The following is a 20596-nucleotide window of genomic DNA, read 5'->3' as shown; positions in this document are numbered from 1 at the left end:
TGCTGACATTTTTCAAATAAAGTAAAATTTCCTATACATTTGAGCGCGAAAGTTATTCTGCTACATGTCTTTGATAAAAAAAAAACCATTCAGTGTATATTTATTGGATTGGGTAAAAGTTATAGCGTTTACAAACTATGGTGCCAAAAGTGAATTTTCCCATTTTCAAGCATCTCTGACTTTTCTGCGCACCTGTCAGGTTTCATGAGGGGCTAAAATTCCAGGATAGTACAAATCCCCCCCAAATGACCCCATTTTGGAAAGAAGACATCCCAAAGTATTCAGTGAGAGGCATGGTGAGTTCATAGAAGATTTTATTTTTTGTCACAAGTTAGCGGAAAATGACACTTTGTAACAAAAAAAAAAAAAAAAAAAAGTTTCCATTTCTTCTAACTTGCGACAAAAAAAAATGAAATCTGCCACGGACTCACTATGCTACTCTCTGAATACCTTGAAGTGTCTACTTTCCAAAATGGGGTCATTTGTGGGGTGTGTTCACTGTCCTGGCATTTTGGGGGGTGCCTAATTGTAAGCACCCCTGTAAAGCCTAAAGATGCTCATTGGACTTTGGGCCCCTTAGCGCAGTTAGGCTGCAAAAAAGTGCCACACATGTGGTATTGCCGTACTCAGGAGAAGTAGTATAATGTGTTTTGGGGTGTATTTTTACACATACCCATGCTGGGTGGGAGAAATATCTCCGTAAATGACAATTGTTTTCTTTTTTTAACACACAATTGTCAATTTATAGAGATATTTCTCCCACTCAGCATGGGTATGTGGAAAAATACACCCCAAAACACATTATACTACTTCTCCTGAGTACAGCGATACCACATGTGTGGCACTTTTTTGCACCCTAACTGCGCTAAGGGGCCCAAAGTCCAATGAGTACCTTTAGGATTTCACAGGTCATTTTGAGAAATTTCGTTTCAAGACTGCTCCTCACGGTTTAGGGCCCCTAAAATGCCAGGACAGTATAGGAATCCCACAAATTACCCCATTTTAGAAAGAAGACACCCCAAGGTATTCCATTAGGAGGATGGTGAGTTCATAGAAGATTTTTTTTTTTTGTCACAAGTTAGCGGAAATTGATTTTAATTGTTTTTTTTCACAAAGTGTCATTTTCTGCTAACTTGTGACAAAAATAAAATCTTCTATGAACTCACCATACTCCTAACGGAATACCTTGGGGTGTCTTCTTTCTAAAATGGGGTCATTTGTGGGGTTCCTATACTGCCCTGGCATTTTAGGGGCCCTAAACCGTGAGGAGTAGTCTTGAAACCAAATGTCGCAAAATGACCTGTGAAATCCTAAAGGTACTCATTGGACTTTGGGCCCCTTAGCGCACTTAGGGTGCAAGAAAGTGCCACACATGTGGTACCGCCGTACTCAGGAGAAGTAGTATAATGTGTTTTGGGGTGTATTTTTACACATACAGATGCTAGGTGGGAGAAATATCTCTGTAAATGACAATTATTTGATTTTTTTTACACACAATTGTCCATTTACAGAGAGATTTCTCCCACCCAGCATGGGTATGTATAAAAATACACCTCAAAACACATTATACTACTACTTCTGAGTACGGCGATACCACATGTGTGACACTTTTTTGCAACCTAGGTGCGCTAAGGGGCCTAACGTCCTATTCACAGGTCATTTTGAGGCATTTGGATTCTAGACTACTCCTCACGGTTTAGGGCCCCTAAAATGCCAGGGCAGTATAGGAACCCCACAAGTGACCCCATTTTAGAATGAAGACACCCCAAGGTATTCCGTTAGGGGTATGGTGAGTTCATAGAAGATTTTTTTTTTGTCACAAGTTAGCGGAAAAATGACACTTTGTGAAAAAAAAAACAATACATATCAATTTCCGCTAACTTGTGACAAAAAATAAAATCTTCTATGAACTCACCATACTCCTAACGGAATACCTTGGGGTGTCTTCTTTCTAGAATGGGGTCATTTGTGGGGTTCCAATACTGCCCTGGCATTTTAGGGGCCCTAAACCGTGAGTAGTCGTCTTGAACCCAAATGTCTCAAAATGACCTGTGAAATCCTAAAGGTACTCATTGGACTTTGGGCCCCTTAGCACAGTTAGGCTGCAAAAAAGTGTCACACATGTGGTATCGCCGTACTCAGAAGAAGTAGTATAATGTGTTTTGTGGTGTATTTTTACATATAACCATGCTGGGTGGGAGAAATATCTCTGTAAATGACACATTTTTGATTTTTTTTTACACACAATTGTCCATTTACAGAGAGATTTCTCCCACCCAGCATGGGTATGTGTAAAAATACACCACAAAACACATACTACTTCTCCTGAGTATGGCGATACTACATGTGTGACACTTTTTTGCAGCCTAGGTGCGCTAAGGGGCCCAACGTCCTATTCACAGGTCATTTTGAGGCATTTGTTTTCTAGACTACTCCCCACGGTTTAGGGCCCCTAAAATGCCAGGGCAGTATAGGAACCCCACAAGTGACCCCATTTTAAAAAGACGACACCCCAAGGTATTCCGTTAGGGGTATGGTGAGTTCATAGAAGATTTTATTTTTTGTCACAAGTTAGTGAAAAATGACACTTTGTGAAAAAAACAATAAAAATCCAATTTCCGCTAACTTTTGACAAAAAATAAAATATTCTATGAACTCATCATACACCTAACAGAATACCTTGGGGTGTCTTCTTTCTAAAATGGGGTCACTTGTGGGGTTCCTATACTGCCCTGGCATTTTACGGGCCCAAAACTGTGAGTAGTCTGGAAACCAAATTTCTCAAAATGACTGTTCAGGGGTATAAGCATCTGCAAATTTTGATGACAGGTGGTCTATGAGAGGGCAAATTTTGTGGAAACGGTCATAAGCAGGGTGGCCTCTTAGATGACAGGATGTATTGGGCCTGATCTGATGGATAGGAGTGCTAGGGGGGTGACAGGAGGTGATTGATGGGTGTCTCAGGGGGCGGTTAGAGGGGAAAATAGATGCAATCAATGCACTGGGGAGGTGATCGGAAGGGGGTCTGAGGGGGATCTGAGGGTTTGGCCGAGTGATCAGGAGCCCACACGGGGCAAATTAGGGCCTGATCTGATGGGTAGGTGTGCTAGGGGGTGACAGGAGGTGATTTATGGGTGTCTCAAGGTGTGATTAGAGGGGGGAAATAGATGCAAGCAATGCACTAGCGAGGTGATCAGGGCTGGGGTCTGAGGGCGTTCTGAGGTGTGGGCGGGTGATTGGGTGCCCGCAAGGGGCAGATTAGGGTCTAATCTGATGGGTAACAGTGACAGGTGGTGATAGGGGGTGATTGATGGGTAATTAGTGGGTGTTTAGAGGAGAGAATAGATGTAAACACTGAGCTTGGGAGGTGATCTGATGTCGGATCTGCGGGCGATCTATTGGTGTGGGTGGGTGATCAGATTGCCCGCAAGGGGCAGGTTAGGGGCTGATTGATGGGTGGCAGTGACAGGGGGTGATTGATGGGTGGCAGTGACAGGGGGTGATTGACAGGTGATCAGTGGGTTATTACAGGGAAGAACGGATGTAAATAATGCACTGGCGAATCGATAAGGGGGGGTTTGAGGGCAATCTGAGCGTGTGGGCGGGCGATTGGGTGCCCGCAAGGGTCTAATCTGATGGGTAACAGTGACAGGTGGTGATAGGGGGTGATTGATGGGTGATTGATGGGTAATTAGTGGGTGTTTAGAGGAGAGAATAGATGTAAACGATGGATTTGGGAGGTGATCTGATGTCGGATCTGCGGGCGATCTATTGGTGTGGGTGGGTGATCAGATTGCCCGCAAGGGGCAGGTTAGGGGCTGATTGATGGGTGGCAGTGACAGGGGGTGATTGACGGGTGATTGACAGGTGATTGACAGGTGATTGACAGGTGATTGACAGGTGATCAGGGGGGATAGATGCATACAGTACACAGGGGGGGGGAGGGTCTGGGGGGGTCTGGGGAGAATCTGAGGGGTGGGGGGGTGATCAGGAGGGAGCAGGGGGCAGTTTAGGGACTAAAAAAAAAATAGCGTTGACAGATAGTGACAGGGAGTGATTGATTGGTGATTAGGGGGGTGATTGTGTGCAAATGGTGGTCTGGCGGGTGGGCTGGGGGGGGTCTGAGGGGTACTGTGGGCGATCAGGGGGCAGGGGGGGGCAGATCAGTGTGTTTGGGTGCAGACTAGGGTGGCTGCAGCCTGCCCTGGTGGTCCCTCGGACACTGGGACCACCAGGGCAGGAGGCAGCCTGTATAATACACTTTGTATACATTACAAAGTGTATTATACACTTTGTAGCGGCGATCGCGGGGTTTACAACCCGCCGGCGCTTCCGATTGGCCGGCGGGTTGACGTCGCGGGTGGGCGGAGCCTATTGCCGGTGGATGCGCGCGCATCCCAGCGCGCGATCCCCGGCCAGAGAGTGCCCCAGGACCTGACGCCAATCTGCGTTACGTGGTCCTGGGGCTGCCACTTTGCCGCCGCCAATATGAAGTAGGCAGTCAGCAAGTGGTTAAATTGATATATTACTAATTTTAAAATGTTAATATGAAGGAAAATGAACCACGATAGAAAGGACCAGTGTGGTTTGAATTATAAAACAACATATTTTTCTTATGAAATCTTTATGGTATGCATGACTAGGGGTGGGATCAGGGGTGTGACAGGGGTGTGGCTTAAGTGTCCCTCTTTCTCATCTCAAAAAGTTGGGAGGTAAACATTTGGATGTAGATTTGAAGCAATGAATGCAGCTAGCCACTAGTATACTTGCTTTCAATTTGTACAGCGGGAGACATGGCAGCGCTTTCAAACAGAAATTATACATGAATGATCAATCTGCATGGATGTGCAGAAGCAGCCCCGTTTCTATGGGCATGCGGTGCGGGCAATCGCCCGCAGGGTGCTGGATTGTTGCGGCAGGAGGGGGGCGCAGTGGCCGTGGGAGCTGGCATAATAGTAATAACTCACTTTCCCTCAGCCGGACTACCAACCCATGCAGCTTCAATGTACTTCCTTTCCCGGCAACTGTCTCAGTAACAGCGGTACATGCGGTACGTCATCACAGGGGGGCGCTGTTACTGAGACAGATGCCGGGAAAGGAAGTACATTGAAGCTGCGTGGGATCAGCTATTCAGCTGAAGGAAGGTGAGTTATTACTATTATGCCCGCTCCCACCGCCGCTGCAGTCACTTACCTTCCTAACCTATACAGCAGGCACCTACCTACCTAACCTATACAGCAGGAACCTACCTAACTAACCTATACAGCAGGAATCTACTTACCTAACCTATACAGCAATCACTTACCTACCTAACCTATACTGCAGTCACTTACCTACCTTACCTATACTGCAGTCATTTACCTACCAAACCTATACTGCAGTCACTTACCTTCCTAACCTATACAGCAGGAACCTACTACCTATCTAAGCTATACTGCAGAAACCTACCTATCTAACCTATACAGCAGGCACCTACCTACCTAACCTATACAGCAGAAACCTACTACCTATCTAAGCTATACTGCAGGAACCGACCTATCTAACCTATACTGCGGGAACCTACCTATCTAACCTATACTGCAGTTACTTACCTACCTAACCTATACAGCAATCACTTACCTACCTAACCTATACTGCAATTACTCACCTACCTAACCTATACTGCAGTCACCTACCTATCTAAGCTATACTGCAGTTACTTACCTACCTAACCTATACTGCAGTCACCTACCTATCTAAGCTATACTGCAATCACTTACCTACCTAACCTATACTGCAGTCACTTATCTAACCTATACTGCAGTCACCTACCTATCTAACCTATACTGCAATTACTTACCTACCTAAGATATACTGCAATCACTTACCTACCTAACCTGTACTGCAGTCACTTTCCTACCTAACCTATACTGCAATCACTTACCTATCTAACCTATACTGCAGTCACCTACCTATCTAACCTATACTGCAATCACTTACCTACCTAACCTATACTGCAGTCACTTACCTATCTAACCTATACTGCAGTCACTTACCTATCTAACCTATACTGCAGTCACCTACCTATCTAACCTATACTGCAGTCACCTACCTATCTAACCTATACTGCAGTGACTTACCTACCTAACCTATACTGCAGGCACCTACCTATCTAACCTATACTGCAGTCACCTACCTATCTAAGCTATACTGCAATCACCTACCTATCTATGCTATACTGCAGTCACTTACCTACCTAACCTATACTGCAGTCACCTACCTATCTAAGCTATACTGCAGTCACTGACTTATCTAACCTATACTGTAGTCACTTGCCTATCTAACCTATGCAGCAGACACCTACCTATCTAACCTATACTGGGGGCACCTACCTATCTAACCTATACTGGGGGCACCTACCTATCTAACCTATACTGAGGGCACCTACCTATCTAACCTATACTGAGGGCACCTACCTATCTAACCTATACTGAGGGCACCTACCTATCTAACCTATACTGAGGGCACCTACCTATCTAACCTATACTGAGGGCACCTACCTATCTAACCTATACTGCAGGCACCTAGCTATCTAACCTATACTGCGGGCACCTACCTATCTAACCTATACTGCGGGCAACTACCTATCTAACCTATACTGTGGGCAACTACCTATCTAACCTCAACTGGTGGCACCTTCCTAGCTAACCTATACTGTGGACACCTATACCGGGGTCCACGGTGTGGGTGGGGGGGGGGGGGCAATTTTTACACCCTCGCCCTGGGTGAAATTTAGCCTAAAAACTGCCCTGGTGCAGAGCTCCAGTAACTGGGCAATATTACACACCTAGCACTCACTACAGGCAAAGGGAAGTGTCAGCTTCAGTGAATAATGTGTGCTCAGATTGTTACTAATAGACTTCCCCACGGTGATGACAGAACCCCTCGGGGAAGGTCTTTCAGGTAAGGCAGGGGACACACTTGAATGTTTTTGTGCGCTTTTTCTGCACAGAAAAACTGAGAACTCATGTTCACTTCCTTAGCGGTAATCCCGAGCCAGGGTCAGGCTGGAAATCCACAGATCTATCTAGCGGTATGATTTTTAGGGTCTAAAAGTATGTGAAAAATTGCACTGCTTTCAAACATTAAATCCAGAAATAATCATAACTCAAGGGAGGTTAATCAATGGACTAGTTCACACTTAACACTCAGAAAACATGACCCTCTGCAGGGTAATTCTGCACATTTTGACAGTTTTTTTCTATCAATTATATTAGCTGTTTTTAAAAAACGCACACGTTTTTCTGCATACAAACACACATTAGTTTGCAGAAAATGCATCCAGAAAACTGAAGACAAGTGTGATCCCTGCCTAAGTGCAAGGGCGCATTCACACTAGGGCGATTAGCGGGAGATTAAAGCAAATCGCCAAAGCGCTAGTGCTATTCTAACCTATGGCAGTGATCTCACTGCTGCGATTGGCACCGATCACAGGCATTTTGCGATTAGCGCCAATCGCAAAACTCTTCACCTGCAGCATTTTTGCCGTGATTCTGGAGCAATCGCAGTCCAGTGCTTAATAAATCGCTGATCGAGATTGCTCTGAATTTCGGAAGTGTACAATGATTTTACCGTGCTAATCGCGGTAAAATCACCCAAGTGAGCGCTAGCGTTTTGCGCTTTTTAAGTGTGAACGGGCCCTAAAAGGAACAGTGTTGCTTGCAAATTTTCACCAAAGTCCTTGTCGAGAAATTTTTTTGTGAAAATAGCTTGTAGAAAAATCAATATTTTACCACGATAATTCATGAAAAGCGCAAAAATGCAGAAAAATTATATGTTTCAAGCGAAAATTCGTAAAAAATAAATAAAATAAAACTTATTTTAATTGCATTTTTTTTAATCTAACATTATTTTCATGAAAATTAATGCGAAAAGAATATTGGTTTTTTCGCTCATCACTAAAAAGGACCCTTAGGCCTCTTTCACAGAAGGACGTTGCGTTTCACTGCGACGTTAAGGTCACATAACGCTACCCTAACACATATAGACTTTAACTTGGACGTTATTGTGCGTCCTTTAACACTGCGTTAAGGGTTATGATGTCTTTCTTTATGCGTCTCTTGGTGCGCTGTTTTCGTCGCACAGTGATGGAACAAAAACAGCGCATGCGTTACATTTAAAAAAAACAAAACAACATTATTGAGCATGCGCAACACAAACAACGCAGCAGATTCATTGCTAAATGCACAGCATGCAGCACTTTCTAATAACGCTACACACAAACGCAACGTGTGCACTGTGAATGTCGCACAGACTTAGTATTGCTGTGCGTTAGTCTGCGGTGACATATTTTCTAACGTGTGACTTTAATGTCGCACTGTGAAAGAGGCCTTAGAGGCAGAGAAGATCAGCAGAACAGCCAGGCAACTGGTATTGTTTATAAGGAAATAAATATGGCAACCTCCGTATACCTCTCACTTCGGTTGTCCTTTAATCTGAAAAAAGAACCTGAAACTTATTTTTATGAAACTTCTCAATTCATATGAGAAAACATCTTTGTGGATTTTAAAGGCTGCGTCCCCAGATCGAGGCACAGTGGTGGTGACTGAAAGCCAGCCAGAGGAACTCGTATCCAGAACAAAGACAGGTCCTCTTTATCCTCTACGTAGGAGGTATTGCTGGGTGGCTCCTCGGCGGGGAATAGGTTAACCTGGCCTCTGTATTGAGCCGCAGTGCGGATGGCAAGTGACATTATTCACGCAAGGCCCGGCGCAGGCTTGCACTGTCACCCCGCTCTATGAGTCTGACACCATCCATTCAGCACGCCAATCCCACCATCTGTGTGACTAGCGGGACTCTTCCCACAAGCTCCCCCCCATCTCCAGGGCTGCCATTACACACTCCTAAGCACTAAGCACTCCGCAGCCCTCAACAACACACAGGAGGGGGCGGACTTAGCTTCTTATCTGCTGGGGAGACGGCACAATGGGGGGGATTTATCACAATGGGGGGATACCACATAGTATCAGGGGCTTCACTTCTGCAAAACCAATGTTTACACACACATGCTAGATGGGAGTCAGCTGAGGTGGCCATTCAGGACCTCTTTGGATCAGAATCAGGCAGGGGTGTAACTAGAAATCACTGGGCCCCCCTGCTAATCTTTGGATGGGGCCCCCAATCTCCAACTGCTTTCTGCACAGGTAGGGGTTGATTCACTAAGAGAAATAGCACGCCTTGTCAGAGTTAACACATCTTATCAGAGTTACGGTGCCTTATCCGAGTAGCATAGCGAGTGCTACGAACTTATGCCTGCTAATTGGCAATGACAAGAGCTCCACTCGTCCTGCCCTGAGCCCCTGCGGGTCCAATCACTTTAAAGGACATTATCTCCGCATTTTGATTGGCCCAGTAGGCTGCCTGCCAAGTTTCCTGTCAAGTGACAGGAAGCAGCCTACTGGGCCAATCAAAGTGCAGGGATAATGTCCTTTAAAGTGATTGGACCCGCAGGGGCTCAGGGCAGGACGAGTGGAGCTCTCGTCATTGCCAATTAGCAGGCATACGTATATGCTTCTCTGATAAAGCGTGTCAACTCTGATAAGGCGTGTTAACTCTGATAAGGCATGTGATTTGTCTTAGTGAATCAAGCCCGTAATCTGAGAACCAATGTTATTCCATTGGCTAGTGCACACTTGAATGTGTTTTCCCCATGCAGATAAAAACAGACAGCAGTGAAGCACTGCAGGCATTTTCGCTTTTAATTACATTAGCTCCTGTGATAAAACATGCATGTTTTCACACATACAGACACACATGACATGCAGAAAACTGACAGACGAGTGTGCTCCCAGCCTCAGCTTATTACACTCACTCTGTCCATCTCTGATGTAGGAGAACTGGCTCTGCAGATTTTTCCAGCATCACTACAGTGCATAGCACTTGGGGAGGGGTGGAGAGGCTGGGGTCTGGGCTCTGTACACAAGACCCTGCTGAATAGGGACTGTCTACAAATATTTGTCTGCAAAACTTTGTATCATTCCTTATCAGTGGCTGAGCAGATGCAGTCATTAGAACAATTGTGCAGCGAGCAGAAAGCTTTTTCTCTCCGTGCCCTTAGTTGTCATTCTCTCGGGACAGGGAAAAGAACTTCTCCCCCATCAGAGCCCGTTGCTTTTTTCTGGGCCCCCTGCGGCTGCATCCCTTGCAGGGTCTATTGTTAAACCCGTGGAATCAGGGTAGTTTCTAGACTACCATGGATGGTGAGTGAGGATGTAAAAATCATAACATACACCCCCTCCGAAGGCTCCATAGGATGCTCTTTACTACGTGATATTTGGCCGGTTTTATACTAGAGGCGAGCGTTGTGGGATGCTCCGCCCCCCGCAAGGCCAAAAAATAGATTGATATGAACCTGTGGCAGAGTGCGGCAACAGAGTCATATGCACACCCCTCACAAGGTCCCCACATGCCCTTAGCCACCCCTCAACACCCCTTGCCAATGACTTACTCCCTGCTGGATGGGAACCACGCCGCGTCTATTTAAAGTTTTTGCATTGCCCATTGACTTGCCACGGAAGTCTGAAAGTAACGGGCTGTTGACTTTGCAGCTGGTCAGTGGCGAATCAGCTGCGACTCAGCTGCTTCCGGCGCAATGCGTTACCCTGCGTGCAAAAAGGGTAACGCAATGCAAAAATAAAGCATCTAAGTGTAAAAGGGGCCTTTGGCAGCCCACAGTATCATACCTCCCAACTGTCCCTCTTTTAGAGGAGTCCCTTTTTGGGAACCCATTCCCTCTGTCCCTCTTCCTCCCTCATTTGTCCCTCTTTCAGGACTGATGTACAGATTGGTGTAAATTTGTATTTTTCTACAGAAAAAAATGTGTTTAATTGACTCTAAACTTTATTCCCATTCTTTAAAATCAATACATTTCTTATTTTCAAATGTTAATATGAAGGAAAATGAACCAGGATAGAAAGGACCAGTGTGGTTTGAATTACAAAACCACACACTTTTCTTATGAAATCTGTATAGTTTGTGTGACTAGGGGTGTGCTGGGGGCGTGATTTGTGGTGTGACATGGGTGTGGCATAAGTGTCCCTCTTTCTTACCTCAAAAAGTTGGATAATATGCCCAGTATGAGTTAGCCAGTGGTGACCCCAGTATTAGGTAGCCAGATGTAGCCCCCCAACAGCTGGCTGTTGTAGGCTCCACCCACTTTCCTGAATATTAATCCCAGTCACCCAGTGACCAACTGTACAAAGTTTGAGAACCCTGCCATTAACAGTGTAAGAATGGCTGCAGTTTATATTTTCCCGTGTAAAACATTTAGTTGTTGGCTCCGCCAACTTTTTCTATTCTTGACATACAGTCACTCAATGACCCAATTTATGAGCTTTGGGGGTCCTTGGTATCAATAATTTGTATATTCACATAGAAATTAAACAAATCAGATTTGCCGTTTGTGGCTCTGCTCCCTTTTCAGAATTTTAACCCCAGTCACCTAGGGACTGACTGTAGCAGTTTGAGGCATCTGCTATTAACAGGGTAAAAATGGCAGCAATTTAAATATTCCCCTTGAAAATCAATAGGTGAATTTTGATTGGCTACTGTAGGCTCCACCTACTTCCCTGAATATTAATCTCACTCACCCAGTGAGTAGTGACCAACTGAGCAAAAGTTTGACCCTGCCATTAACAGTGTAAGGCCTCTTTTGCATGGACTGTTGAGCTGTGTGCTCAGCAAACAGTTACCAGGCATCGGTGAGCTGTTACCAGGCAGCAACCAGCAGTTGCCGGGCAGCAGCAAACAGTTGTGAGAGTTTGAGAGGCATTTCACTGCCTATCAACAGTCCATGGAAAAGAGGCCTAAGAATGGCTGCAGTTTATATTTTCCCAGTGAAATTAGTTTTTGGCTCCACCCACTTTTTGTAACCTTGACACACAGTCACTCAATGACCAAGTTTGTGAGCTTTCGGGTTCCCGGCATCAAAAATGTATGAATGGAAGCAGTTTATCCACCAAGGAAATCTGATTGGCTGCTTGTGGCTCTGCCCCTTTAGTGAATTTGAACCCCAGTCACCCAATGACCTGACCGACTGTAGCAAGTATGAAGCCTCTGCCATTAACAGTGTAAGAATGGCAGCAGTTTAAAGCAGGCCATACACTGGCTCGATTCGCGGCCGTTTCGACAGCAGATTCAATCCTGGGATCGAATCTGCTGCCAATCGTTCGCGGTAAACGCAGCCGCCGATCCGATTTCCTCCCGAAATCGGATCGGTCCGTCGATCGCGCCGTGCGGGAAATTACCCTCGATCGCCCACGGGTAAAGTGTGCGTCGCTAGCGGGGGCCAAACCGATCAGGTATACATTACCTGAGGCTGGCTCCCGGGCGTCTTCTCCGTGCTGCACGGCTCTGTTCTGGCTCCATCCATCCCGGCGCTTCCTGCGTCACTGCAGTGACCAGGAAGTATAGAGGGCGCTCTATTTGAACTTCCTGGTCACGGAGTAACACAGGAAGCGCCGGGATGGAGCCGGAACAGAGCCGTGCAATGCGGAGAAGATGCCCGGGAGCCAGCCTCAGGTAATGTATACGGGGGGGGGGGGGGGGGGGGAACGGCGGCAGGAGCAGCTCAGCAGATGGTGAATCGGTTTCAGGCTGAAATCGATTTACAATCTGTTTGCAGTAAAGGCAGCCATACGATCCCTCTCTGATCAGATTCGATCAGATAGGGATCTGTCAGCTGGTCGATCTAATGGCACATCGACCAGTGTATGGCCACCTTAAGTATTCCCCTTGAAAATCAATAGGTGAATTTTGATTGGCTGTTGTAGGCTCCACTCACTTTCCTGAATCTTAATCTCATTCATCCAGTGACCAAGTGTGCCAAGTTTGAAAACCCTGCAATTAACAGTCAAGAATGGCTGCAGTTTACATTTTCCCATTGAAAATGAATGGCTGAAATTTGATTGGCTGTTTTATGCTCCGCCCACTTTTCCTGGATTTGTAACCTCGGTCACCAAGTGACCAACTGTGCCAAGTGTGGGGACTCTGGCGTGATTACTGTGAGAATAGCAGCCTTTTCCATTTTTTCCACTGACATGAATGGGTGAAATCTGATTTGCTGTTTGTAGCTCCGTCCAAGTGTGCAGGGGGGCCGCGAGACCCCCAGAACATATCATTCCAGGTAGTAAGGGATCTGTATGCCAAGTTTCAGTCAAATCGGTCAAGGCATTTTCGAGTGATCGCGGCACGCACAGACACAGACACACACACACACACACACACACACACAGTTTCAGCACCGTACAAATAGAAAAGTACCAAAAAGTAAGTGAAAAAGTACTATCAATTTTATTCTGAGCATTTTTTTCTTTTTGTTTTGCTTGCTGGTGGCTTGAAAGGCATTTTATTGACTAGTTTGAAAATATCAATTAGGAGAAAACTTAGGGAAAAAAATGGATTGCATATGGCCCCCTGCCACCATATGCAATTAACTTTGTCCTAGGTGATATTTTCAAACTTGTGAACTTTACACCATCAGCAAGAAAAAAAATACTCAAAATAATTTTGATTGTTCTTTTTTTCACTTGCATCTTGGTTCTTTTTCCATTGCAAAGTGCAGAAACATTATTTTAAATCGAACATAAAAAAATTATCTCCTTTGAGAAAACTCAGGAGAAAAAGTTGGCCTCTGCACCCCATTCAAACCTGAGGCCTTGTAACACTAACAAGTATTATGACCCCACCCAGGGAGGGAAAATATCTAATAGGGCAGCATGTTGACATTCTTCACTTAGGGGGTGAACTCATATTTGTTGCCAGAGGTTTAGCCATTAATGGCTGTGTGTTGACTGTTGACTTGTCCTGATGGGACAGCAATTTACACTGTTATACAAGCTGTAGACTGACTGCTTTACATTGTATCACAGTGTCAATTTTCTACAGGGCTGTCCCATGAGAAGATATACAATATTACACTGTTATACAAGCTGTACACTGCCTGCTTTACATTGTGTCACAGTGTCACATCTGCAGTACTGATCCATGAGAAGATATCATACAATATTACACATTTATACAAGCTGCACCCTGACTGCTTTACATTGTATCACAGTGTCACATCTGCAGTGTTGTCCCATGAGAAGATATCATACAATATTACACTGTTATACAAGCTGTACACTGACTGCTTTACATTGTATTACAGTGTCACATCATCAGTTCTGTCCTATGAGAAGATATAATACAATATTTACACTGTTCTACAAGCTGTACACTGACTGCTTTACATTGTATCACAGTGTCACATCTGCAGTGTTGTCCCATGAGAAGATATCATACAATAGTACACTGTTATACAAGCTGTACACTGACTGCTTTACATTGTATCAAAGTGTCACATCTTCAGTGTTGTTCCATGAGAAGTTACAGATTGCCCAGGAAGCTTGTGGTTAACTAAAACTCCTAGGAGTGTGTAAGGGGCTAAAAGGGACCAAAAAGCACTCTTGCTATAAAAGCACTGCAAAACATAAATGTCCCTTCCTAAAACAGAAGGCATTTGCGATTATTAAGGTTGGAGTGAGTATATGAGGAGATCTCCCACAATGCACCACTGCTGAATATGCAAACCTGCAAACCATACCTTCGATGTCCCTGATAGCTAAACACACCTTGTGACCTCCAGAACCGCTGGAATGCAATGATGTGTCAGCTTGTTAATTGTACAAATAATTACAGAAATGTGAGAGATGTCCTCAGTTCTGTGATATACTGTATATACAGAAGGGCAGTGGAGCCTATACAGTACAAAGATGGTCTATGGAACATAAAGGTCCAGGCCCAGCTTTGCGTCTTACCTGGGTCCATCTGGAGGGTGGATGAAGCAGCTGGGAGAGGCTAGGCACTGATGTGCGATGTGTGTGTGTGTGATGTATGCGTGTGCGTGTGTGTGCGTGTGCGTTCTGTCTTTGATGTGTGTATGTGATGTGTGTGTGTGATGAGTGTGTGTGTGTGATGAGTGTGTGTGTGTGTGATGAGTGTGTGTGTGTGTGATGAGTGTGTGTGTGTGTGATGAGTGTGTGTGTGTGTGATGAGTGTGTGTGTGTGTGATGAGTGTGTGTGTGTGTGATGAGTGTGTGTGTGTGTGATGAGTGTGTGTGTGTGTGATGAGTGTGTGTGTGTGTGATGAGTGTGTGTGTGTGTGATGAGTGTGTGTGATGAGTGTGTGTGATGAGTGAGTGTGATGAGTGAGTGTGATGAGTGAGTGTGATGAGTGAGTGATGTGTGAGTGTGAGTGTGAGTGTGATGAGTGAGTGTGAGTGTGATGAGTGAGTGTGAGTGGGAGTGTGTGACAGGTCAGGCTGGGAGATTTCTGCTGCTCTTCCACTACACTGCACAACATGGGGGGCTGTCAGTGTCCCCCCAGCCAGGCACAGACATTAGAATGCAGCCCAGGCTCTGGGAGGAGACGGCCATTGTCAGCCCTCTCACTACACATTTACATTAGAAGGAACGAGGTCTGAGAACACAGAGGGGCAATGAGAAGAAGTCACCACCCAACACAATGCCACCCCCTCCTCACTGCCTGGGGGGCACACATCAAATAAAATATCGGTATCAAATACCAATATCTTACTATGGCCCTATGACCCTACTGTCAGACAGAACCCTCCCTGCTGATGCCTAAACCTAAGCCCCCCCCCGCACACACTACATCCCTAATATCTAATACCTAAACTCCCCTCTCCACCGCACACACTACCTACCTGATGCCTAAACTCCCCTCTCCCCCGCACACACTACTTACCTGATGCTTAACCCTAAACTCCTCCCCCCGCACACGCTACATTTCTAATACCTAAACTCCCCCGCACACACTACCTACCTGAATCCTAGCCCTAAACCTCCTACTGCACACACTAGCTGCCTAACCCTCAACCCTACAACCCAAGCCCCCCCCCTGCACACAAACTAGCTACCTGCCTAGTCCCTAACCCCAGACTCCCCCCCCCCCCCCCCCCTACACTACCTACCTAAACCGACCCCCCCCCCCCCCCCCCCGCACTCACTTCCGAGGGTTAACAAAAATAGGTTTTTTTTGGGGGGGGGGGTAAGGGTTAGGCATTAGATAGGCGATTTGTGCAGTGGGGGTTAAGAGTTAGGCATTAGGTAGGTAGTTTGTGCAGGCGGGGGGTTTAAGGGTTAGGTGTTAGGAAGGTAGTTTGTGCGGGAGTGGGGGGGATTTCAAGGGTTAGGCGTTAGGTAGGTAATTTGTGCGGGGGAGGGGTTAAGGGTTAGATGTTAGGTAGGTAGTTTGTGCGGGGGGTTAAGGGTTAGGTGTTAGGTAGGTAGTTTGTGTGGGGAAGAGGGGTTAAGGGTTAGGTGTTAGGTAGGTAGTTGGGGTTAAGGGTTAGGTGTTAGGTAGGTAGTTTGTGCTGTGGGTTACGGGATATGGCGTCAGGTAGGTTGTTTGTGCAGGGGGGGGAAGGTTAAGGTTTTCAGCGCCTGCTTTTTACCGGGCGACCAAATTTCTGCTCCAGCATTAGGTAGGTAGTTTGTCTGTGTGTGTGTGGGCGGGGGGTTAGGCGATAGGTAGGTAGTTTGTGGGGGGGGGGGGGTTAGGGTTAGGCATTGGATAGGTCATTTGTGCAGGGGGTAAGGGTTAGGTGTTAGGTAGGTAGTTTGTGCGGGGGTTTAAGGGTTAGGCATCGGGTAGGTCGTTTGTGCAGGGGGGGGGGGGTCAGTTAAGGGCTAGGTAGGTGGTTTGTGCAGGGGGGGGCAGTTAAGGGCTAGGTATGTGGTTTGTGCGGGGGGGGGGGGGAATTCAAGGGTTAAGCATTGGGTAGGTAGTTTGTGTGGGTGGAGGGGTTAAGGGTTAGGTAGGTAGTTTGTGCAGGGGGTGGTTAAGGGTTAGGTGTTAGGTAGGTAGTGTGTGTGGTGGGAGGGGTTAGGCGTTAGGTAAGTAGTTTGTGCGGGGGGGGGGTTAAGGGTTAGGTGTTAGGTAGGTAGTTTGTGCGGGCAGGGGTATTTAAATATCGGTATTTAATACCATTACTAGGCGCCCAAATTTTCCGGCGCCTTTATTGGATGTTTGCGGCTGGGGGGCCCTTTGCCACCCACTAGGCCCAAGGCACCTGCCTAGATTGCCTGGTGGATGATCCTGCTGTGGAATGGCATGATTGTTTATCATTATCCAATACCTCTGTTTTCACCCGGTTACCACCGATTGCCAGAATGGATTGGTCGAATTGGATCGGTTTATCAGACGATAATCATGGTCTGTCAGGGTCGTTACAGTGCTAATATTGCAACAACAATTTAATGATGATTGTTTGTTGGTCGTTCATCGTTCGTTTATCAACTAATTGCGCGTGTGTATGAGACGGACACGCTGTTTTATTATAAATGCAGTCAATCCACGCAATAGTTTCTTCTGACAAGCCCCACGCACGCATATCTAATATGAATATTAACACGCCGGTCGGTCACAGTCTGTTTTTATGAATGGACCTCGTTGGTTGCAGCAAATCATGGCCCTAACTACTCTTTATTTGCTTTTAGTTTCACACACGGAGTAGATATTTGTCATCCGGGGGCATGCTGGTCACCTCCTTTCTTCATCACCTCTAAAAAGCATCTTTTGCAAGCCTGGAGACCTCACATCAATAAAAGAATCGTTTTAACGGGGGACCTCCTCACCCCTCCTGCCCTGGCTTTCATCCAGGCTGGTCATTGTCCACCCCAATAAACCCTGCCTGGCTACCTCCAGGCTTTGACAGGCGATGTGGCAGTGACATGTCGGGAGGGTGGCATCTCCAGGGTTAAATAGATTGTCCTCCCTCCAGTCAATGCCGTGGTTGGCAGGGCGACAGTAGTCGAGTGTGCAAACTCGTGCTATTGTCCCCGGGCCTTTGGGGTGCTATGGTGACACGGTGAAATGACAGAGGGAAGTATCTTCTGATGGCAATTCTATGGGCTTTGTCTGAGTCTTTCTCCATCTTGACGACTCGATTTAAGTCTCTAACTGTTTGACTACAAATGCGAAAGTGCTATCCAGCTCGGTCCCTTTTGTCCGGTGGGTTTGAATGGGTAATTCAGCTTTTGTGTGGCTCAATTGAGGGGGCAAACAGATTCCACAGCACTCCAGCCTCCTTTCCATGACTATGCGTTCATCTCCTCAAGGACTTTGCTTTTCATTCTTACCTTTTCTGACATCACCCCTCCATTCCCCACCCAAAAAAAAAATCAAAAAAGAAGAAGAGAAAAGGGGACCAAGACAACAGAATGTTGGTCAGTTAAAGAGTAAGCCGGGCCCTCCAGTAATGCCCCCATTGTCCGGTGTCAGTGAGGCATGGTCTGCTTCAGCCTCCCAGACACATTCTCTTGTAAATAAAAAAAAAAGGGGAAAAAAAAGGGGGAAGAGGGCCGTGCACCTATCCTCCTCTCTACCCATCGGCATATCATGTTGTATTGTGCCGAGGATGAAGAGGGGGGAACATGACAAAATAGAAGAGAATCGATGGTATGTTATTTCTTTTGGTGACTATTCGTGGCCGTCCCCATAGAGACCATTTGAAACGGACAAGAATGTGTGAACAGGCTGGCTAAGGCCTGATTGCAATTCTTTGTATTTGCACAGTGGAATTTGATTGGCCAACATTTCCCCCTAACTATGAGTGTTCTTCTGTACAGGTTCGGAGTGTAGCGATAGTAGCCCAGCTCAACTCTGCAGCCAACACTTGGAGGAGACTCTATACAGTAAGTCACGGGGTTGTTTGCTGTTATTTGTGTGCGTTCTCTGAACAAACGATTAGAAAATGAAACTGAATTGTGATTTATGTCTGTCATTATTTTCCCGTAGAGGGATAAGGCATGGTCCATTGTAATTTTGACTAGGCAGTAGTCACATTTTTTAAATTTTCCTCTTCTGGTGGCACTTGGACGGATGTCTTTTTTTAATCAACCTATGTTATTTGTTCTCCTCACTGTCCACTTACCTATAGCTGGACCATATGCTGTTGTTTTGACTTTTCTAAAATAATTTTTCTTTACCAGGTCTGGTGACGCCTTCCTTTCCAATTTTCATGGAAATCTGGAACCGTGACAGCCATGGCATCTGACAACGAGGTGAAGACTTTGCTGAATTTTGTCAACTTGGCGTCGTGCGACATCAAGGCCGCCTTGGACAAATCGGCGCCTTGCCGGAGGTCGGTGGACCACCGAAAATATTTGCAGAAGCAGCTGAAAAGGTTTTCGCAAAAATATTCCAGGCTGCCGCGGTGTCACTCCGGCAAGACGACGGATATTAGGAAAGGACTGGTGGAGAGGATCAACTTGGCCGCCCACGGGAAACGGCTGGACAACAAAGTTATGGCAACGCTGGATGAGAATGGCATAGGGGATGTGCGTTCCCAGGAGAACAGTACGGAGGGCGGGAGACCAGATCAGGTGCCAATGAGAAAGAGGCAGCTTCCAGCTTCTTTTTGGGAAGAGCCTAGACCTTCTAGTAGTCTGCTGGAGATGTCCTGCCCTTCCAACCTAGACATTTTGTACAGAGAGAGGACTTCTCTTCATGAAACCTCGGCATCTGGCATGGAAAACAAAAAATCTAAAAACATAGTGGTTCAGGAGACATCTATCCCTACTTGTTTTCAATCATCAGTAGATAAGGAGGCTGGAAAATTACCCTCTATAGCCACCTTGACTGGACGCATTAATGTTTGTAACTGCTGCCCACTTCAGTACCATGGACAACAGATCATGTACCAACACAGTCACGGGAGCATGCCACCTGACCCCTTCACAGCTCTGGCTTTGTGGAGTAAAAACACATCCGTCCCCACAGTTGAGATTCAGCACCTGTGCAAGGACTCTGGACAGAGAATCTATAGACATGTGGTCCTTAAGCCCATACCCACCAAACCAACCATGCCGCCCTCAATTTTCAATGTTTTTGGATATATTTGACACAGGAGGGAGACTTCAGTGGTTTTGTCATTGTGTTTCCAGTGTATTGAACACTTCGCTAGACTGGGCAGATGTTGACCTACACAATACGATGTTCTGGGGATTTGTGTAGGAAGGTGTTTAGTGATTGTTTCAGGATGTGAAGAAGAATACAACCAGCACCGATCAGGGTTCTTGCTGAATTCAGATATATTGCCTATGTACGCAGATAGATCCCCTTATGATAGGTTTCAAGAGACCAATGAAACAGAGGCATCTCTGCTCCAACTGCCATTTGGTAAGGTATAAAAAAAACCCTTCAATAAAAAGGAAAGCTCAACCATTTTCTGCAATTGCATTAGGATTTAACAAGTAACTGAGTGTAACCTGTTCTTCAAAGGGCTCATGCATCTCAGGCCCCCCCCGAAAAAAATAAGAATATCATAGTTTTTGGGGTCGGTAGCTACTGGATTCTTCTATCTTTGTAGATTTCTTCTTCTCTTGAGTTCCGAGGCTTGTTCACTGGAGAGGAACATTTCAGAGGTCCTATCCTACCTACCGAATTTGTAAAGGTGCATACACACATCCAATTTTGATTGGCCAATCACTCACCAATTTTACTACCTCTGAGGGCCAAGTCTATGAACAAATTGTGTAGGTAAGCGCTTATTCT

General features: G+C 46.0%; 1 protein-coding gene across 2 annotated transcripts in view; it reads left to right on the top strand.

Moving 5' to 3' along the window:
* Positions 1-20268, top strand: part of FAM181A (family with sequence similarity 181 member A) — a 43707-nt gene extending 23439 nt beyond the window's left edge. The window contains exons 1-3 of one of the 2 annotated variants that reach the window (XM_068252321.1): positions 13001-13040; positions 18670-18735; positions 19033-20268. In XM_068252321.1, the coding sequence (XP_068108422.1) occupies positions 19087-19944 (858 nt within the window). In that variant the 5' untranslated portion in view covers positions 13001-13040; positions 18670-18735; positions 19033-19086 and the 3' untranslated portion in view covers positions 19945-20268. Of the gene's footprint in view, positions 1-13000; positions 13041-18669; positions 18736-19032 lie in introns of those variants that run through there. The other variant, XM_068252320.1, reaches the window with a different exon arrangement.
* Positions 20269-20596: the final 328 nt, after the last annotated feature.

The sequence above is a fragment of the Hyperolius riggenbachi genome, chromosome 9 (assembly GCF_040937935.1).
Source record: "Hyperolius riggenbachi isolate aHypRig1 chromosome 9, aHypRig1.pri, whole genome shotgun sequence".
NCBI classification, from domain to species: domain Eukaryota; kingdom Metazoa; phylum Chordata; class Amphibia; order Anura; family Hyperoliidae; genus Hyperolius; species Hyperolius riggenbachi.
Note: the sequence above shows the minus strand (reverse complement) of the source record. Positions and strands in the feature narration are given on the sequence as shown.